General features: G+C 42.8%; 2 protein-coding genes across 3 annotated transcripts in view; one reads left to right on the plus strand and one right to left on the minus strand.

The window, feature by feature from the left end:
- Positions 1-20,688, plus strand: part of NBEA (neurobeachin) — a 458,593-nt gene that overhangs the window by 299,875 nt on the left and 138,030 nt on the right. For both annotated transcript variants that reach the window (XM_063394796.1, XM_063394797.1), the window contains exon 41: positions 7,317-7,453. In XM_063394796.1, the coding sequence (XP_063250866.1) occupies positions 7,317-7,453 (137 nt within the window). The remainder of the gene's footprint in view (positions 1-7,316; positions 7,454-20,688) is intronic.
- On the minus strand, positions 7,691-11,401 carry MAB21L1 (mab-21 like 1). Its single transcript, XM_063394798.1, has one exon. It carries the CDS (start codon positions 11,220-11,222, stop codon positions 10,143-10,145), a length of 1,080 nt encoding a protein of 359 aa, XP_063250868.1. The 5' UTR covers positions 11,223-11,401; the 3' UTR covers positions 7,691-10,142.

The following is a 20,688-nucleotide window of genomic DNA, read 5'->3' on the forward strand; positions in this document are numbered from 1 at the left end:
TTACCCTAACTGTGGGAATGCAATACATGTGGTCGACTAGTAGACACACTTAAACTAGAGTTCGTTCTGGTGTTGTTTAGAGAGACTCATATTTTCAGAAAAATTTGAAGCTAACAACTGTTGCTTCTCAGGTGATTTTTCCAAACATGCCTGTCAAGTTATATGTTGATTCAACAACTTCTGTCTTTATCCCCACGTAGATATAGAAGTTACTATCCATATAAGTGAACTTTAAAATATCTCAAGCTACCTGAACATAATATTTTTGTTCACTATGGTCTCAAGAAATACAAGACTTACAGTTTATCTGAAGAACTTTTCCATAATGAGAGACCGGAAGGAACGAAAGCTGAAGTGCTTATTTCCTTAAATTTCTAAGCAATTGAACCCTATGGGCACGACAAGGTACACAAACCGGACTGTATAAGATACCTGTCAAGTCTGGTTTGCTCAGACTGGCATCTGGGATTTGATCCCTTGTGTTCCTGACTCGTTAGCTTGAGTTCCTGTTTCAGTGGTGTACCATTATAGCAGGCTTTTCTCTCTACTTTCTCCTTTCTTCTTTAAATGAACATTAAACATGTTCTTCTTTTGGAAATTAAATATGTTTTTCTAAAGGTGTATTTTTTCTGTTACTTTTTGATTAAATAGCTAGCTGTAGTGGCTCTCTCAGAGAAAAAATTTTTATTTACGTAGGCATGTTCAGCATCACTTAAGGTTTTCTGGTTGAAAAAGTATCTTAAATTTTACCTGAGACTGAGGAGGGAGCTAGTGCACATTCTGCTGCATCAGTGTAGAATACTCACATCTGGATGCACTGCTTAACAATCAAGTTCTTAAGTTTCTAAACCATCTTAATTTACTCAGTCCTTCCAAGGTATTGCTTCAGGCAGAGCACAATGTATGAATCTAATTTTGAAGTGGCAAATGTGTGCGTTGCAGTAGTGAGGTCCCTATCCCAAATATTTACATTTCTGGCCAGGTGTAAATCATTAAGGGGAGTCTTGGCTATTATTAATACCTGGTCATCTGGCAGGTTGGTGCTTGGGCATGTCCTGGAAAAATGCTAAAGCCATGTAAGCCATTCGGAACGTCAGCACAGTTCAAAAGTTCTCATGCATGCCATGGAGTAAATCTGACTTTAACTATAGAAGGGGGAAAACTTTTGCTTTTCTGAGTTACTTTAGGCTGACACACAGCTAATTGTTCCATGGGACCTCCAGTGAGTGGTTCAGGAAGACTGACCTTGGTTTCATGTTGTCTTTGCATATTCTCTAACTGTTCTATTAAGCGGTTGCTTTCTATCACACTTGGAACAACATAAAGAAATAGTAATTCCTAGGAATATTGGGAGGCATGTTTTCCCTCAGGAAGAAGTACTATTTTATATTTTTCTTTTAATGAGACCAGGAAGGTATAGAATTAAAATAATAATTTGCCTGTGAAACTGCCTATGTGACTTATTTCAAATGTATATGTTTGAGATAAAATTACTTTTTTCTTCTCAAGGAACGCTATCTTTATTTTCACAATCTCATCGAAATGATGTAATTCTTTCTTACCATTTTATTCACAGTTATAATATGTAACATTGTTTTTATTTACATTTTCTTTTTAATCAAACTTATTTTCTTGCTGTTATGGCAACCACGTAAGAGAATTGAGTTGCTGTAATTGTTTAGTCATTGTTGTTGAAAAAGACCATTTAAGTGATCTTTGATGTTAGTGGTAGTACTGCTACATGCATTATGGAGGAAAGAGGGGAAAAGTGGGGAAAATCTTGAATATCAGGGCCTATCCACACTGGCTATGACATTTAAACAAACCAAAAAAATCAATCCCCCTCTCACAATATGAAACATATGATTGTGCAGGAGTAAAAAGCCAACAAAATAAGCCTGGATATCTCTGAAAATAGGGGAAATGAATTTAGGATTTTATTCAGTGGTGGAGGAGAAAACCAAGATAATAGTCATATTTAGACTTAGATTCTGGTTTTTGCTTTCAAAAAGTTGTGCAAATTATCTTTAATGAAACTGTTGAAAGTGATGTGTAAAGGGAGCTGTATATGTACAGTCTTTTAGGGGTCTTGGCTTGAGTGAAGTTAGTGCCTTCAAGTATTTGCTAGAGCGGAGAACAAATTGGGGGCAGCCATCCTCATGTAAGTTCAATATATTTACTGCAGAAATCTTTTTAAAAGGTAGTTCGAATCAGATTTATGATGACAATGGGAACAAAAATAGACTAAATTCTGTGAATTGTTTAGCAAGCTTACCTTGTTTACTTGTTATTTATTTGGCACTGCACGTGTTATATTAGATGTTAATTGATTTAAATATTTTTCAGACTCTAAAGAGTTTTTCCCAAAGGATTCTGGTACCTATACCTCTTTCTATTTCCATGCTATGTGACTTTCATTTCAAGAAACTGAAGTTTTTGTGTGCTTGTGCATGTGTTACATCTAAGTTGATTTTTTTAAGTATAAGGATTTTTATACATTTCAAATATCATTCAAGGCTAGATACACCTGGCTTTACATTTAAAGTGCTGAGGAAATTTCAGTTGTTTCATTTCAGGTACCTTGTGATTGATTTTTATTTATTATTCTTATTATCTAAAATCCTTGTTTAAATGTCATATTAAATTACAAAATATAATTTATGTGATCTATTTTACATAGTGAAAGTATTGGTTTCAGTTAATCTGTGTTAATATGTATATGAAAAAGATCTATATGTTTTTTCTTTTAAAGCAGCATCAGTTAAAAATTAAATATGCCAACATCTACCTTTTTTTTTTCAGAGTAATTACCAGTAGGTTGTAAAATTAAATTGGTTGAGCTGATTGGATATGTTTTAAAAGTACTTGTCCTGGCTAATATTTTTTTCTTTATAGGTAATCACCAAAATTTTATTTTAAAAGTCAGACTTATAGGCCTGTGGCAGGCAAATATCTTTCTTTTGTAATTCAGCATATAAAAGTATATACCTTATGCTCCTTAGGAGTAAATGTGCCCAATCTTCTTAGCAGACATACCTCCAGTGTAATTTTCAGGCTTATGAATGTAAAACATGTTTAGCTCTTACAGCTAAAAATGACCGTTTATGAAAATGAAAATGTTTGAAATAATAAGTTCAAAATACTACTCTTTAGCAGCTTTCCTTAAGAGGTGTAATTTTACTGATATTGCATTAGCAGAGAGCAAACTTTTAAACCTAACAGAACTTCTAACTTGGGTTGATTTGCTTTACTAGAACTTGAAAAATACAAAAGCTAAGTTACAAGAACAAGGACTAAAGTCTCTGTTTAACAAAAATTACGCAGGGCAGCAGGGAAGTTATATTCTGCTTTTATGCACTGGGACCCTTCTAATTTCGCAATCATTTACTTTTGGAAAGAAAATATTATTTTAAAAGGTAGATGCATGGTAGGGTTTATTTTAGAAATGTAAATCACATGTGCTGACCACAGGGATCAGGCAGAAGGGAAAATTCTCCATTTGAACAGATTGCCAGACCTGTGGGTCTGAAGTGATTTCTGGTCTCGTTTTAAGGCCAGGACTTCTCTGGTAGGTCGCTGCCTTTCTGTTGCGTGCGGCCCCGATCGCTTCAGAGAGGTGTGGAAGAGGCAACAAAACGATCCTTAAAGAAAGATGCTATTGCTTAGAATCCCAAGAGCTGACAAGCACCCTAGACAAAGGTCTCCTCCACAAAAGCCATCTTGTTGGGCGAAGCGAGGCAGCCACAGGTTGGCTTTTCCCCCGGAGCGGGAAGGGCAGAGCCCTGGGTGCCGTCTGCGGCTCCTGCGCTGCGCGGGGAGCGCCCGGCAGCATCCCCGGGCGCCGCGGATCCGGGAGCCTCTCCCTCGGGCAGCTCAGCCCCGGCCCTCTCCGGGGCCGCAGCCGCTCTGGAAATGAATATTTACATCCCCTGGAAAAGCGCAGCTCGCCACCGCCGAGGGGCCGGGCGTAGGCTGGAGCCGAAGCTTGTTATCCTTCCCGAATGCGAATGAGCCCGTCCCAGGGCTCTTGGCTCAGGTGTGCCCAGCTTTTGTTTCATTAGATTATCAATTGGGTTTGGAAAGGAAGACCCAGAGCTTCCCGATAGCTCGGTGCCATATGGAAAATCTGCACTATTTTGATTATGCTCTATGTAAACATTTTAATATCGGATCCTTAAAATCCAGGGACTATCCCAAAGGGGATTAAAACATAATCCTCTCTCTCTATAGCTGTAGTGGATTAATTTCGTACTCTCTCAGTGGCTGGCTTGCTCCCTGAAGGCTACAACAAAAAGACTCAGTGCTCCTTAAACATGCTATGGAATTGCAAGTTGTAATTGGAGATTTCCAAAGGACAAGTGTAAAAATGAAACACTGCTAATACCTCTTTTTTTCTCATTTTGTGCTTTAAGAAGAGAAAAAGTCTGTAAAGATTTTTTTTTTTTAATTTAGTTTGAACACCCCCCTTTCCTGAAATCTTATATAGTGGCTGCTATTTATTTTGTTTTCTGGGGGTTTGTTTGTTTGTTCTTTGTTCTTTTGGGATTTTGTGTGTGTGTGTGTGTGTGTGTGTGTGTGTGTGTGTGTGTGTGTTTTGGGGGGTTTTGTTTTGGTTTTGGTGGGTTTTTTTAGAGTTTGTTGGTTTTTTTTTTTTCCCGAAACAAACAAACAAAATCCATAAGAAAACCTTTTCTCACCCGGAAAGTACAATAATGCTTATTCCTTGTCGCATTGTGATACTTTTGACCATGTTTACCTTGCAACAAATCTAGGGTGTCATTTGAGTAGAATGCAGAGCAGATGCCAAGGTACCAGTCTGGGAGCTCGCTCGCAGCCTTTTCGCTTTTCTCGGGAGGAGCAGAAAGCCAGACATCCCCGATTTCCCCTGCCTTCAGTAACGGGCTAAGAAGTGCCTGTTCCCTTTCCCTCCACGTTCACCCCTGCTTTTGCAGCTCTGCCCCTTGCTCCGGTCCGTGAGGGCACATCACCCGCTAACCGGGCTGCACCATTGTCTTCGCCTGAATGGCTGATTACAGGGTTTGGCCTTTTGGCCATTAAAAAGCGGTGGCTTTATTTTTATTTTAGCCACACAACACTAGGGAAAAGAGGTAATTGGATTAAATTGATGTTCTTCCTTCTGGGATTCAGCAAAGCCCACAAACGCCTCCTTAAAGAGATAGAATATCGGGTCGTTTCCAGGACGCGTCTTTCGCAGGCGCTTTTCTTGCCCTCACAAAGGCCCGGGAGCCCATCACCCTGCGCCGGGCCAAGCGTGCCCGAGAAGGGCCGGAGGAGGGTAGGGCGCTCTGCTGGAGAGGGCAAGTGCTTCTGCAGGGCAGGGAACCGCCGGCTGCCCAGACCCCCCTTCTGTAAACACAAAGAAAGAGGGCCTGGGGAATAGAAACCCAAATCCACTTGTAATCGTACAAGAGAATCGGGCGTAATTACTTGAGCAGCCTAGATGAAGATTGATGAGGCTTTAAAGCGGCGTTTCGGATCGATCACCCTGCCCTTCGGAGCCTGCAGCCGGGCTTCCCCAGCTCGGATCGGCTCCTTTCCCACCGCCAAGGGAGGGAGAGAAGATGGAGGCGAGACTGAGAGAGTAGCAAGGCGAGCCCGGCGCATGTGATTCCGATCAGCTGACTGAGGTCAAGAGGCTACCTCGGTTTATTAGGAGATGGAAAACAATAAAATGAAAGAAAATAGAGTTTGTATCAATATTATGCCGTCCGCCACGCTGGGCTGCTGAAAGCTGTCACTGAAACTGTGCGTTTCATCTTCCCCCTGTACGCACAGCAATCCCTGTCTTTCCTCCTTATTTATTTTGCAACGTAAATGACAAAATATTGTGCAATAAGGGCTCAAATTGGGTGTTACAGTAAAGTAAAGCATTAACAACATGACAGACGCGCCGATACAGGAGTAATTTGGGCTAAGTGAGTAATTTGAAGTGCTGCTTGCAGGAGCTGGTAGTGAAGTGTGCGGACAGTGCTGGAGGAGGAGGAGAGGGCGCATCCGAGGCGTTGGCCCTGGAGCGAGCCGCAGCCCCGGGCTGGGCTGGGCTGGGCTCGGCCGCGCCAGCGCCCGCACGGCGCTGCCGGAGGGGCGAGCGGCCGCGGAAGACAGCGGGAGGCTCACCGCTCTCTGCCCTCTGAGCAGGGGTCCCCTTATTGCAAGGGAGATTTTTTTTCAGCTGCGTAAAACAACCCAACCCTGTTTGGTCCCTCCCGAGATGGTCAGTGTGCCAGTTTCCGAAAGGTGCATCAGTCAGGTGTTGTACCCAGCTTCTCAATACTGGAGTTTTATTATTTCGCTGTCAGATGAGTGTTTGTACATGTATGTGGCTCTGTGTGTTTATGTAAGCGTATACAAATTATCCCACAGGCTTTCGTGGTTAAATCTAGAAGAATATCTTATATACAATATTTTCTTCGAAGTAAGTAGGTTTCCTAAATACGGCCGCTGTCAGCTTTAACAGAAGATTGCATTGATATTAAAGATAAGATGGTGGGAAAGCGATCCTCTTGCCTTTTGGATTAAAGAAGGGTTGTTTTGTTTTTTGTTTTCCTGAATTAAAATCTAACAATTTGTGTGGAGAAAGCTGCCTTTTACAATAGGTTTTCCCCATCACATCTTTTCAATGCCCGTGAAAGCGTCTCGTTAAGGAATATGTTTGAGTGAAGTATTGTTACATCAATTTTAAAAGGATAAGCGGCAGCGAATTGAAACAAAAATTATCTTGCCATAAATGTGTTTAACGATGATAGCCTTTGTGTGCGGCGGGGGGGGAGGGGGGAAGAAAAAAAATAAACCAAACAACTAAACAACCCCCCGCGATATTTGGCGTTACTTGTCCGAGTTGAGGTCTGGATGTTGAGTTAAAAATAATGCCCCCAGGCCTCACAGGGTCAGTGTGGCGGGCAGGGGCTGCGGGCTGCCCGGGGACCCTGGGCTGCCAGATCGAAGCGGTGTGGAACGAGCCGCCGCTATCGCACATTAAACAGTGATAGTGTTAACGAGGAGCAAAAGGGCATGAAAAGAGAGGGGACCTTCTTCTAAGAGGCAGCTATTTTTCACCCTAACCTCTCTGAATTTCGCCGCTGTGATTTATCTCGCAACCCCGGAGCTCACAAACTCGCTTGTGCCCCGGCCGCGGAGTTCAAAGCGCTGGCCGCGGGCAGCAGGGGAATGAACACGGCGTTTACAAACTGGGTTTACGAGGGGGCTCTCCGGGCGCTGGCTCGGCGGAGGGAAGGGCCACCGGGGATGGGCCGGCCGGGCGCCTCCAACCTGACGCCGCTGCCCTTGCCTTGCAGGCCCCGTGGTCCTCAGCACGCCGGCACAGCTCATCGCCCCCGTGGTGGTGGCCAAGGGGACGCTCTCCATCACCACCACAGAGATCTACTTCGAGGTGGATGAGGATGACTCGGCCTTCAAGAAGATCGACCCTAAGGTGAGTGCGGCGGGCGCGGTCCCGGTCCCCGGTCCCGGCACACGTGTGCCGGGGCCGCCCCCTCATTCCAAACTCCGCTCCTGTCTGCCGCCTTCCGCTGCATTTAAAAAAAAAAAAAAAAAAAAAAAAAAAAAAAAAAAAAAAAAAAAAAAAAAGGCGCAATGTATTAATGATGTTAAATCCTCTATTGCGGCAGCGTGCGCGTTTTCCAGCAGCCTTTCGCGCCGTCCCTTTGTATGAACGTGGTCAGATTTAGTAGTTAAGCCAATTGCTCTGAAATCCCTGGAGGGAGCAGCAGTCCTAGCCCGCAGCCTTCCCGAGACACACAGGAGGGTTTTACGCCTTCCGAGGTTATCGGAGAATCCCGTTATTTCAAAAACGTTAGTTTCACGTAAGAAAAGACGGCGCATTTTGTAAATACTTTGTAACAGCTGAAATGAAATTTAATGCTTGTTTTCTGAGGGAAAAAAAGAACACGGGGGAGGGAGGGAATAGACATGTACCGAAGACTTGGTTCCTGGGAAAGCTCTGTTTTTTTCTGAAGTCATTTACTACTACCAATTCCCCAGCGCCGCCCCCCTTCCCCCTCCCTTCCGTGAAAACCTCCAGCCCAGCCGCAGCAGAGCAGGGGTGCGTGACTCGAGCGGAAACCTTTGCGTGGCTTTGTCCCCGAGGGAGCGGCGCGGGGGATGCTACGCGGGGCAGGAGGGGGCAGACGAAGGGACGCGTCTAACGGGGCGCTCCTCTCGTCTGCATCCCTTCTTATTCTTATCGCTCTTGCTTTCTTTGCTATTGCTCTGGAAAATGTTGGAAGAGAGGAAATAGGGGAGCTACTTTTACAAAGACCTTAAGGTTTGAGGTTTTTTCATGCAGAAATATTATAAATAACTTCCAAGAAAACTCCTCATCTGAATACGTTTGCAATGAAGTGATTTCTCTTTGGCGAATAATTTGTCAAACTCGGAACTTTCTTCGCAGTGCTGGGGTGAAAGGTTTCTGTCAGAACCTCTGGGTATAACAGTTTCCCTAAAGTGCACCCGCTGGAAATAGCTGCTGGTGGGTGTCACACGGGCATCGGCCTCTTTCAGCACTTGTTGACTGACTAATCAAAATCCACGTTGTTCATTTGTGTTATGATTTAAAAGCCATTTAAAAGAAATGCACCCTGAGAGGGAGCGGGCAGTGCGGTACAGACAGGCGGCTTTGGATTGCGTGCAGTTTTGTGAGCACGCACATGTTATTACCTCTGAGTGCCCTGGGAGCTCAGGGTCTTGATTTCTGGGAGTGCAACTGGCAATCTTATCACATTCGTAACGGATTTGTAGGTCAGAAGTAATATTGTTGTTCACTTTATTGCTGCTGGCTCTCACCTATAAATTTTATTTTCTGCTTTATTAGTATCTGCACCAAATTGCTAGTTTTGTCAGGATCACTGCTTATTCAAAACACTGCTTCACAGATACGTTGTGTTTCCTCAGCTTTGTTCAAAAGCCGGCAGAAACACAACAGCACCATGTAATAAACCCTTCAAAACAGACTTCTTTCCTGACGGCTGAAAAAGTGTAACCATATTAATAAGTATGCTGGTGTCTGACAGTTGCTGATGGTGATCTGGAGCTAAACTCCAATATGTTTGTACAACCAATATTTCCCTATTCTACAAAACTATTCAAAATGCAAAGTCAGGAGTCTGCCCTTAAGTTTTCTGCTTTACAGGATTTAAGCAACTATCCACAGAACGGCAAAATTCACAAAACATAGCTGCCTCTGTTTTTCAAGTGGACAACTTGATCCGATATTGAAACGCTTACCCAAATGCATTTTACTTCATTTATTAGCTTGTAATTAAATAAATCAGCAACAGAAATTAAAATCTAAATCACAAAAAGTAATTATCCAGTGTATTTCAAGTGCATTTTCAAATATATAATTCCAATATTCAAGCGTTATTATATAAGCAGAATCCAAATTTCTTTTGAATATATTTAAATAACATTTCAAGTATATTTATGGAATGTTAGAAATAGAACAAGCAATATATATGAAACGAAAAATGTAAACTTGTTAAGTTCAGACACTTCAAAAGACAATTAACAAAAGTACCGTGATAAAATCTACCTTTTAAAATGGTATCTTCTTTTTAGCAGAAAATGTCCTTGAAGTATCCAAAATGGCAATTTAACTTCTGTTCACCAAATCACAAAACACCAACATCCACAATTTCAAAGACAATGTGAGATCACAATATTTGATACAAATTAAAAGGTACATTAGGATTTGTTCAGGTGGCATATCCAAATAGCTTTTACTCACAGAAGGTTTACATAAAAATACCGGGGTTTGTTATAATCCGTTGGTACCGTTTTTAGGCAGAATGGTCACAATCAAATTACGGCCAATTTTCCTTTCCAAGTAGCACACTTTCATTTCTTCCTTTCTTTTTAATTTTTTTTCTTTTTTTTCTTATTGTTTTTCCCCCACGGGGAACTGCAAAACTGTGACGAGGAGGAACGATGCTTGCTGTTCTCATTTGCTTTTCTTTGTGAAGAGCCTAAGCTATATTCCTTTTTTTAAAAAGAGAATATTATTTGCATTGTCAAGTGGAGATATATGACTTTTCAAACAAGCATCTTAAACTTCGTGGGGAATATAGCAGATTTATCGGTCAGGCCGGTTTTATAGTTACCCTCTAAAGTTTCTCCAAACTTTTCGGGTTGGTAAGTATTTCCCTAGCCAGTCGCCACGTTTGTTTGGCCGCGTTTTCCAGGGCCGAGTGAGGTTTGCCCTGAAAGAGGTCTAAGTTGGGCAAGAAGTAGTGCGGGCACCTCCTGCACTGGAGGCACGAGATGAGCTGCAGTAAAATCCCGTTGAGCCGGTCCCCCAGGCACGACTCGTCCCAGTCCGATTCGCGGGGATGCTTTTCGCACTCGTAGGAAACCAGAGTCTTCATGTGATAATTATTCAGGGGCTGGCCCGGCAGCTCTAGGTGACGGTCCCGTAAGGTTTTGAGGATGGAGAGGCATTTCTTCCTGCAGCCGCCCATCTGCAGTCTGTTCTCAGCTTCCGCGAACTGCAGCACCCAGGCATCGCTCTCGGCCGAGCTCTGCTTGCCGGCCAGAGAGTGGCACTCCTTGGACAAGAGGTTGAAGCCTTCCGCCTTGACCTCCGCCACCCGGTTGGGTCCCGGCCAGGGGATGTGGGGAAGCGGCCAGTGTGCAGCACTCCGCGGCCAGATCCCCGTGCACTTGAACGCCGGGGTGATCTGCACGACGTAGCGATCCCGGATCCTCAGCTTCACCTCGCTGGTGTCCGCCACCATCTTTACCACGTCTCTGTAACTGCACTTATCCACGGCTTGAGCCACCAGAGTCTGGAATCTGGACCGGATTTTGCGAGCGGAGAGGTAGCCAGACGCCGTGATGAACTCCACCCAGAGGGACATGCTCCTCTTGCGCCCGTCGCTTAACTTTAACACAGCGCAGCCCGGCAAGGAGCCGTCGTCCACGAAGTTGAAAACCCCCATTTGGTTCAGATACAGCACGACTTCGAATTCCGTGGGGGAGATGACTTCCAGCCCCTCGTAGCGATTGTCCATCTCGTTCAAGGAACTGATGAAGCGAGGCTCCTGCACCTCCACCTCCTTCAGCACGTCCGACACCACTTTGCAGACTTCGCGGATCGTTTTGGCGATTGCAGCTTTCCTGGCTTGGCATTTCTCATTGTAGTATTTATTCAAATGATACACCAGCTTGGCCTGGGCCGCGATCATGTTGGGGCAGAGATCCGGATTGTATACCGGAGTCTCGCAATAGGCTGTGGGATCCAATGCGGCTGCTAGGGCTGGAGCCAACTTCAGAGGAGAAACAGGCTGCCGCACTCTGAAATGTAACAAATGTTTTTCAAAATGCGCCGGGGCTGCTGCTCCTCAGATGCTCTCTTCCTGCTTTTTTAGATCAGCCGTCTTGAAGTGTGTGTGGCGGGGGGGGGAAGGGAGGGGGGAGCGGGCGGGGGACTGGAGGGGGCGATATTTTTCCTTCCCCCTTTTTTAAAGGGTCCGTGAGTGAGAGGAAAGCATCGAGAGCAGCACCTTTCCCAGCAGCAAGAAAAAACAAAAGTTGCACTGAGACACAGCGAGGGTTCCAGTAGTCAAAATAAAAAAACCTCTTCGTATTTATTTATGTTTTCCCGTAGTAATCACCGTGTGTATGCAGGGCGCTTAATCAGATGGTGGAAAAAAAGTGCCGTGTGTGTATGTCAGAAGAAGCTGGCTGTTGGTTTGTATAAGAGCCCAGATGCACTCGTGTGGAAATTATAAAGGCAGGGCCAGGCAGGCGGGCGGCCAATCGCCACTGGGCTCGTCACTGCAGCCTCTTTCAGCTCAAACCCGGCTAATTAATCCCTCTCTAGGAGATAGATACGTATACACAGCCACACGCACACACACACGCACACGCAGGCACATATAGAGAGGTAGAAGGTTACTGGCTAAAAAAGCCGCTCGGGTCCTCTGTACACTCGAGAGAAATGAAGAGAAATCGCTCTCCTTTGGGTGTAACTTGAAGGGTTTTGACGTTTCGAGAGGACTTGGCAAAACTGTGCCGCTCCGTACCGAATCCCTGCGTGCCTCCTCATGGCCGGGACGTGAATGCAGGTGTATTAATGGGCATCCATCAAGGAGCGAGCTATAGACCGGGCTCGCTCCGGCAGGAGCACAGGCGTAAATTCATTAATCCCCACTCGGCGTCACATCACGCTGTCCTTTTACTCCTGATAGTTGTCCGTAACTGCAGCTGAGAAGTAGGTTTGGATTTTTTTTTCCTCTCGTGAACCGGCCAGTGAACAAGGCAGCGGATTCACGGCAAATTTAGTGTTCTTTGGAATAAAATATTGCTCAGAAATCTGCGATTTGTATTGTTTTAAAGGATCTTCTGACGGGCTCTGATCGATTTTGAGGTTTAATGCATTTCGGCATTGTCTCTGCCTTGCTTTTTGTATTTGTACCTTATGAAGGGAGAATCAATCGCTAAACGTATCTGTCAGGTTTTTTTCACGTTCCTTCCAAAAATCAAGTAGCAGATACAGACGGTAAATCTCCTTTGCCAATTCTTAGCATGGTTTTTATATTCTGTATTGCGCTCCGATATGTTGTGAGGACTGGATGTTCGGCTGCTTTTCGAGACGTACAATAAGTACCTATTAATTTCAAACCTGGAGGATTTATCGTACAGCGAGCTGTGCTAGCAAGCTGCGCTTAGTAAATGTGCACACGGGAGGCACGCTAGCGACTGCAAACATGCTGGTTTGCCTGTCTGACAGTTTGGGGTTTCGCCTGTGTGATGTGTAATTAGCAAATTTCGCCTTCGGTACTTTAAGTGTTAGTAATTGGGACCTTTATTTGCAAATAAGCTGGAGCGATAAGCTCTTCTGCTTCACAGCATTTACTGAGCTTCACTTCAAGAGAGCTCTAAGTTATATATATATATATATATATATACACACATATATATATACACACATATATAAAAGGAAAAAAAAACCAAAGTTTTTGGTCGCTTGGAATCTTTAGACTACTGACCGATTACCTTTTTCCTAAAGTAATGTCAAGGACATTCAGTCGCAGAGAAGTCATACCACAAAGAACATTTCACGACATTTATTCAGCGTACGAATGCGACCAACTTTATTGCACATAGCGGAGAATTTGTGACTGTGCGCTTGGCTCCCTCGGTCTGGCGATTACACGGGTGTCCCCGTGCCGCTCCAGAGGAGGAATCCTTTTCTGCACATGAGCTGAGCAGGGCTGGGGCTGTCGCTGAAAAGCTGCAGGTGACAGGTCGTCGTCCCACAGCAGCTTACCTCTTCTCGGCCGACGGGAGAAGGGAGACCGCTTTCTGGCTGTTTGGGACAGAGAGAGGCGGAGAGGAGGCAGTTTCCTCCGGGGCTTTCTCCCTCCTCCGCTCAGTTTCCCGGGCGGGCGCCGGGCGGGACACGCGTGCCTCCCCCCGGCCGCGGTGTGTCCGGCGGCGGCAGCGGCACAGAGCTCCGGGTCCCGGAGCCTGCCGAGCCGCTGCCGAGGAGCGCTGCCGCCGTCCCTACCCGGGCCCGGGGCTGCCGCCTCCCTCCCTCGCTCCCTCCCTCTCTCCTCCCCCGCGGGGCGGTGGCGTGCGCGGCCGCTGCGCTGCGGGCTCCGGGGCCCGGCTGCCCCGGCCTTCCCGGAGCAGGCGCTTCCCGGAGTTCGGGCTGCTCCGAGGGGACAGGCGGGCGCCTCCCCGCCGCTCCTCCCGGCGGCTGCGCGGGCAGCCTTCTCGGCGGCGGGGCCGCGGCGAGGGCGAAGGTCGGCCCTCTCCCCGCTTCCCCCTTCCGCGGGGGCCGGCGCACGCAGAGCCGGCTCGGCGGCACCGCCACCGGCCCCGGCGGCGGGCGGGGAGGGGGAGGCACCTCTCGGCCCGGCACAGCCCGCCCCGCCGCCCCAGGATGCGGCCCGGCACGACGCAGCCCGCCCCTCCGGGCCGCGGGCGATGCCGGTCGCGCCGTGCCCCCAGACCCGGGGCGGCGCTGGCCGCAGCAGGGCTCGGCTGGGCCGTGCGCAGGAAGGAAAAGGGCTCCAGCTGGGCTCAGCTGCGGCGGGCGGGTCCCGGGGACCGACTGGTGCGGGGGAAGGCTCGCGGCAGCCCCAGTCCGGCCCCGGTTCCCGCCCAGTGCGGGCGGCGGCCGCTGGTCCCGGAGCCGTCCGGCGCTGCCGTGTCGGGGGCAGCTTCTTTGGGATGGAAATGTCAGAGAGCCCCCGTACTCGCGGGGTCAGAGACCAGCGCCGCGTAAAACCGAAAGTTCCAGCGGGCGGACAAAAGGTTGTCCCTTGCTCCCTTTCCGCCCAGGGAACAGCCCTTTCCTGCGCTGGGGGCACCCCTCAATCAGGTCTTAGAGGCGCAGGAGCCTCAGAGCTGCACGTTAGCCATGGGGATGTTCCGGGCCAGGTTCGGCTTATTTTTGCCCCCTGGGTTTTAGCTTGGCAATTCCAGTTGCCAGAGGCAAAATGGAAAGGTCGTGCCTTTAAGCTGTCACAAGTCGTAACATTCATAACGTGGCAAAATTAATTTAAAACAAAAATTATGTCTTAGGTATTAATGCAGGGTTTTCAATGTGTAGTGCTAAGATTAAGCTATGATATCAAGTAATGCAGGTTATGCGTATTTATTGTATCTCGGTGACTATGGGGAATATTAGATTTAGGCTTGACTGGGTGATGTTTAACACTGAAGGTCGCTATTAACTCCACTCCATCATTTCGTTTCATACCCCAAACACTTAATAGTTTAAAAATTTGTATATTTAGGCATCACGGATACCACTGAAATGTGACTGTTGAAGTGACCCAATCGTTTAACATGACAAGCAGTCAATTTCTGTTGGATGTCGAAAATTATTACCTATATGACTACATATGGTATAAAAATATAAATATTTTTCAAAGCTTCTGGCCACTTGCTGAGGTAATTTTTTCTCTGTAGTTATTACTGCGTCCTTGGTAAACTACAAAAGGAACACCTTTTCAGCAATGAATTTTATTTCTACTGAGTTTATTGAGTATTAAGTTGTTTTGGAAAATTGGGATTAAAGTCACCTCATTAAAATGATGATTGACCATTTGTCATGATAATGGTACCATATGATATTGGTGACTTTTACCAAATTGCTGTTTTCCAGATATTTTCCCTAATTAGGGGGTACTGTAGCAGTATTTGTTGAGCTCTGCTTGTTATTTCAAATCTTTCAAATTACATTGCCTTGTCATGTAGTGCTCATGTTAGCCAAAAAGCCAAATGGTGTTGAAAATCTTTGTATTCACCCACGTCTCCAAATTGCAATTTGGAAAAAAAAAAAAAAAGTTTCCATACATATAAGTTTAACCAATAATTTCTTTTTCATATGGTGAAAAGTGAGAGTTAAAATGCACATGCAGATGCATATCTACACAAAGGGCTTGCATGGATATCACTTTATATTTTTTATTATATAGTGATAGTTCTTCTACACACAACTGCTCATGAATTTTAAAGTTTTATTTTTTAATATCTGCCAATTGCACTAGGGAGGTAGGAAAAAAAAAATGAAGCTGAGTTGATTAAATTATTTATCCTTACTGCTGAAGTGAGTTTGAAGGCTCATTGAATGTATCTGATTTCTTGGCTCCTCTTTCTCCCCTTCCCCCCTCAATTCTTCCTGGTTATTTCATCCATATCATCCTGCCAGCAACAATAAATTCACCTTTTTTATTCAAGTAAGAAAACTAAAGATCTATTTGTGCTGGGTTTGCTATATGTGTCACATTTTATAAAATAGGCAGCTTCTTTTTTTTGTGATAGAAGTTGACGGTACCTTCAGTTTTCTGTATTCTTGTTTTGTTCTTTACTTTTTGCCTCTGCTTTTAAATTTAGGAACAAATGAAAAGTTTAAATGTAAGTTGCTATAATGTTTGCAAAATTGCAATTTCAATAAATTTATACACTTCATTACTAAGATTTGTGGATATCAAGTTCTGCATATTTTGGTACACAAGCATTATCTCTCTGTTGTGAACAGTTTTCTGCAAATATTTTTAATTTTTTCGAGAAATTAAGACATGGTTCCTTTTACAGTATACAATTGCCATTCATTAGTGTTGAACTTAAAGTATATGCATTTGCTTCCTATTAAAGATTAAAGAAAAACGTGAACAGAGTTTGTATTACTGTTGGACTTGGTCATCCTAGGTCTTACAGATAAACTGTTAATGCTTTAAATTCCTCTAATCTGCAGTCTGTTAAGGAAAAAAAGAGTAATTGATTTGTTTTCTCTAAAATGTTATGTCTCAAAAGCAAACATGGAGCTTGCACAACTGTGATTTTGGCTAGAACTGCAGAAACATGTAAGCAGGAAAAAAAGGCATTGAATTATTCATTTGGTTCACTTATTCATCAGCTTCTTCAAATCCAGACATTCCTCATAGTACAGCACTTTATTTAAGTAGTCCAACATTGGGTGGATTTTTTTGTTTTTTAAGGATCTCTTTCTTGGAGAATGTTCTTTTTTTGCTGGACTGCTAGAGGAATGCGGAATCAGTGGGGATTAGCGCCTTTTAATCTACTACATTTGTAGTGGGTCATCCAACACTGCAGAACTCTCATTACTCTCTATTGCTGGTTATGATTAAGTGACTGAAAATATTGAACGTTGCCCTTGAAAATAAAGCTGTATGTTGGATGAGCAGCTTCTGAAGACTTCATGTCTGAACTAATCTTTCCCCTCAGTAACTTTAGCCCTGGAATACGACTGAGGACTAGAGCTTTAGAAAATGTAAGTTGAAATTGAGGTACAAGAGCATTTGAAGTGCGTCATTATATAAATTATGGCATCATGTGATATGCTGTGTCTTAGGAGTAACTCAGCATCTTATTAGCCCAGTCAAAATGGGAGGATGGTATGTCTTGGACATACTTACTTTTGTGGCTGGTGCTTTTCTGTGAGCTGGTTTCATAGTGACTGGCAAACTGAACTGCATCATCTCATCTGTAGCTGCTGAAGATACTGAAATTAGCAGAAGACTTTGCTTAACATCTTTGAACACTAGCCAATAGGAAGTTATAAGTAAACACCACTTTTTTGTGTACATTTGGTCATATTATGTGTTTATTGCTAATTTTCATGCTGCCAATATTTTTGACATCTTATGTCCCTCCAACTCAAAATGAAACTTTGTCCCCTCTCTTTACAATTACATGAGTATGGTAAATTACCGGTGTAACTCATTTCATCTTGGTTTAGCTATGAAAGGACATACCTAACATATTTCAAGGCAGACTTGTAGTTTTAATGTAGTGTGTAGCTCTCCAATATTTTCTTTCCAAATAATGGTGAAGGGAGGAGTTGAGTGAGTAGGTTGTAAGTGATTAATATGTTTCGTTGAACCTTATGAAGGCCCTGATCCTGAAAATAACTGCCCGTGCACTTCACTGTGAGCCTAAAAGCATCCGTGACATCACGGGCAGGATCAGGGCCAAAACACTTGGAGGTTAACATTTGAAGAGGATGAGATACAGTGAGCCTCTAAAATATCTGATGTATCAAATGCATGCATTGGTGAGGAAATACATTTTTGGCTCAAATATCTATACTTCTGTCAAGCAGCACTTCTCTATTTATTTCATTGTGCTTTAGCCATAGTGTTAAAATAGCTTCTTTGAAAAGGACATTGCTGTTTTTTCCATATTTTAGCAACATACTCTCACAAAACTTGCCCCCCCAATACACTCTAAAACCCTTCTGAGGAGGGTGAGGTTATTGAGAGAAACAAATGAAAGATTATGCTTTCAGAATCTCCATTAAAATTATATTTTTTTAATCTACTTTCACATATTCAGGACTATTTCTAAACTCCCTAAAGCTACAGAGTCTTTTAGCAGTCTTAAATATAAGCAACCTGCTCACTAAGAATACTTATTGTTCCCAAAAATATCCCAAGTATAACCCTAATAGAAACATGTCAACCAACTTATCATTTAAGGAAGAAGAGGTGAGATCTTCCCAGGAAAAACATGATACTTAGATCTTTCGGCCTCTAAAATATTTTGCCACCACCACTCTGACTTTTTTTTTAACTGGTGGAACATTGTCATTGTAGAATACAGTATTTTATCTAGGGGAAATTTAAGCCTCCTACTAAAAGCAGCAAAACACTCCAGTTTCCCTCTTAACGTGAAATCAAAAATTTAATCTACATCACCTACTTTTTCCTGCCAGTTTTTAGGCGAGCTCTAGGATAGAATATAAAGAAGTGGATCCTTTGTGGCATAGTGCTGATGTCCCTGAAATGAGAAAGGCTATAAAAATAGCATGTAGTCTTGTAATTTCATAAATATCCAATCAAATTGTTGAAAGAGAAATATTAGCTTGTGAAAGTATCTGTTTATCTGAAACAAATATTATTGTCAATTTTTCTTGATAGTTGAAATAGATCTTACCTTTTAGACAGTTATCATTTATAACATATTAGTGCCATTGAAAAGAAGATAAAAATTTATAGTGTGTCTGTTAGGGTAGTGACAGTGTTGTCTCTTATGACTCCTTAGTTCTAGATGAGGCAAAGGAGATGTCTTTATGACTTCACATTTATGAATCTTATTTATTTACTGTTTTTGTTGATAGAAAATAAATATTTTGTAAAATTAAAAGACACTTTCAGGAGAAGAATTGTGGGATTTTGCTTTTTTTTAAGGTCAATACTGATTTTAATGGGATTATGCAGGTTGTACAGGCCTACTGAGAAAGAAGTTACTGTGATCAACATGGTTGTATCTTATTTTCAGTAAATATTTTACCATTTCTATTTCTGATTTTCTTCTGCAAATTATTTCCAGGAATAAACTGGCTTCAATTTTCACTTCTTTTTTTTTTTTTAACCTTATCAAAAGGAACAATTAAAAAGTGCAGAATTCTTACTAGCCCTCTGAAGCACAGATTAATATATGGCATATGCTAGGCTGTTCCATAATGCTTGCCAATTTCACCTACACTTCAAGACATTGCTTCTTTAAATGACAGCAAGTATGCTGGACAACAGTTTTCTCATTATATTCTGTGAGTATATTCATTATGTATTATTAGTCCTTAATTGTAAAGATGAAATAATATAACCATTTATCTTGGCAAGCCCATTATTTATAATCTGTACATTAGAAAACTGCATGGATCTACATGGATGTTTTCTTTTGTATGTATATTCAGATTTTTGACATAGGGGATGAGAAGAAACTTTTTAGGCTAAATCTATGGCTTACCTAATCCACCCTTTGTAGGCAACCTGGATCTCAACATGGTAAAAAAGTCCTCTCTATCCCCACCCCCCAAAATTCAGTTCTTCATTTGTTTTGTTCACCACGCTGCATTAACACAGTTTTCCCTTGTGTGCATCTGCCAGTGTACAATTTAGCCACGGGCATCTGTAGACCTTGTGGTGATCAGTATTGCAGGCAAAAGCCATATGTGTTTAAATAAAAAAAAAATCTCTTTATTTCATTTGCTATTTTAACTGGATGGATAACTTCTGTGCCTCAAGACAGAGGAAGAGAAAATACAGAAATAATTAATTGCCTCTATTCTTGAGGCAGTTTCATTTTCCCTCTCCAATATGGAATGCTTGTCAGCTTCCCTGATAAATGACTGCATGTATTTGCATAGATTTTACATTAACACAAAAATTAGTTTTATTTGCGAAAAACTATTTTACATAATAATGCAAAATCTAGCATTATGGATTATGTTTCCAAACTTGAGAGATTGTAGAGAAATGAGGAGTTTTTTGTGTTTGCTTTTTAAAATTTTATTTTGTTTGTGCTAGTTGGTTGTTTTGCTGTAGTTTTTTTGTTTGTTTGTTTCATGTCAAGGTATATTAATTTTAGTTTTGTATTTTGTTTTTGTAAAAACAACCAAGTCAGGATCTCTTAAGCTTTATAAACCATTTATTCAGTCTTTCATAGATTGAATTATTGATGGTGGTATGAAAACAACTTTTTTCATAGACTTCTAACCCATTCCATGTATTAAATACATACTTAAATGTGAACAGATTTGCAAAATTTCATGGAAGCGATTTGAAAAACAAATGTTGCATCAAATTTAGCTATTAAATACATTATGAGAATATACTTTAAGTTTCTAAAGCAGCTATTAAAATAAGGCTCCATCATGTATTCTTTCAGAGCATTAATGTACGGCATTAGCTGGTATGCCAGTGCAGGACTATTTTTTTCCTTATATCTAATAACTTGTCTGTTTTAAGCAATTAGGCACTCCTAGCTTGGAGTGACAGTACTATACCTCTAGATAAAAACTGTGTTTTATTCACTATTTGTCATTTCTGTAAATAAAATCTACAAATCAATCAGTCTGAAATAGCTCTGAAGGAAAATATACTGCCCTAATTTTAAGCCAATTGTAGTTATTTTGAAGTGACATGAATTGGATATTTGCTCATAGAATAAACCTGGTGTCTTGTTGTCTAGAGGCAACTGCTAATTGTATATCAGCCAGTTCTCCATACTGAAAAAAAAAATACAGATGCATTCACTGCTGTTATTTCATGCTCTATAAGAAGAAGAAAATATTGTTCCATATGAAACATGCTATACTTGATGGCAACTTAAGGCAAAAGAGTGCCTTTGCCACTTCTTAAATCTGGGACACCCTAGGTGCCAGCTGTC

Source organism: Prinia subflava, chromosome 3 (genome assembly GCF_021018805.1).
Source record: "Prinia subflava isolate CZ2003 ecotype Zambia chromosome 3, Cam_Psub_1.2, whole genome shotgun sequence".
NCBI lineage: Eukaryota > Metazoa > Chordata > Aves > Passeriformes > Cisticolidae > Prinia > Prinia subflava.

Coding starts and splice junctions, on each gene's coding strand:
- MAB21L1 (XM_063394798.1), bottom strand. CDS start 11,222: ATGATCGCGGCCCAGGCCAAGCTGGTGTATCATTTGAATAAATACTAC.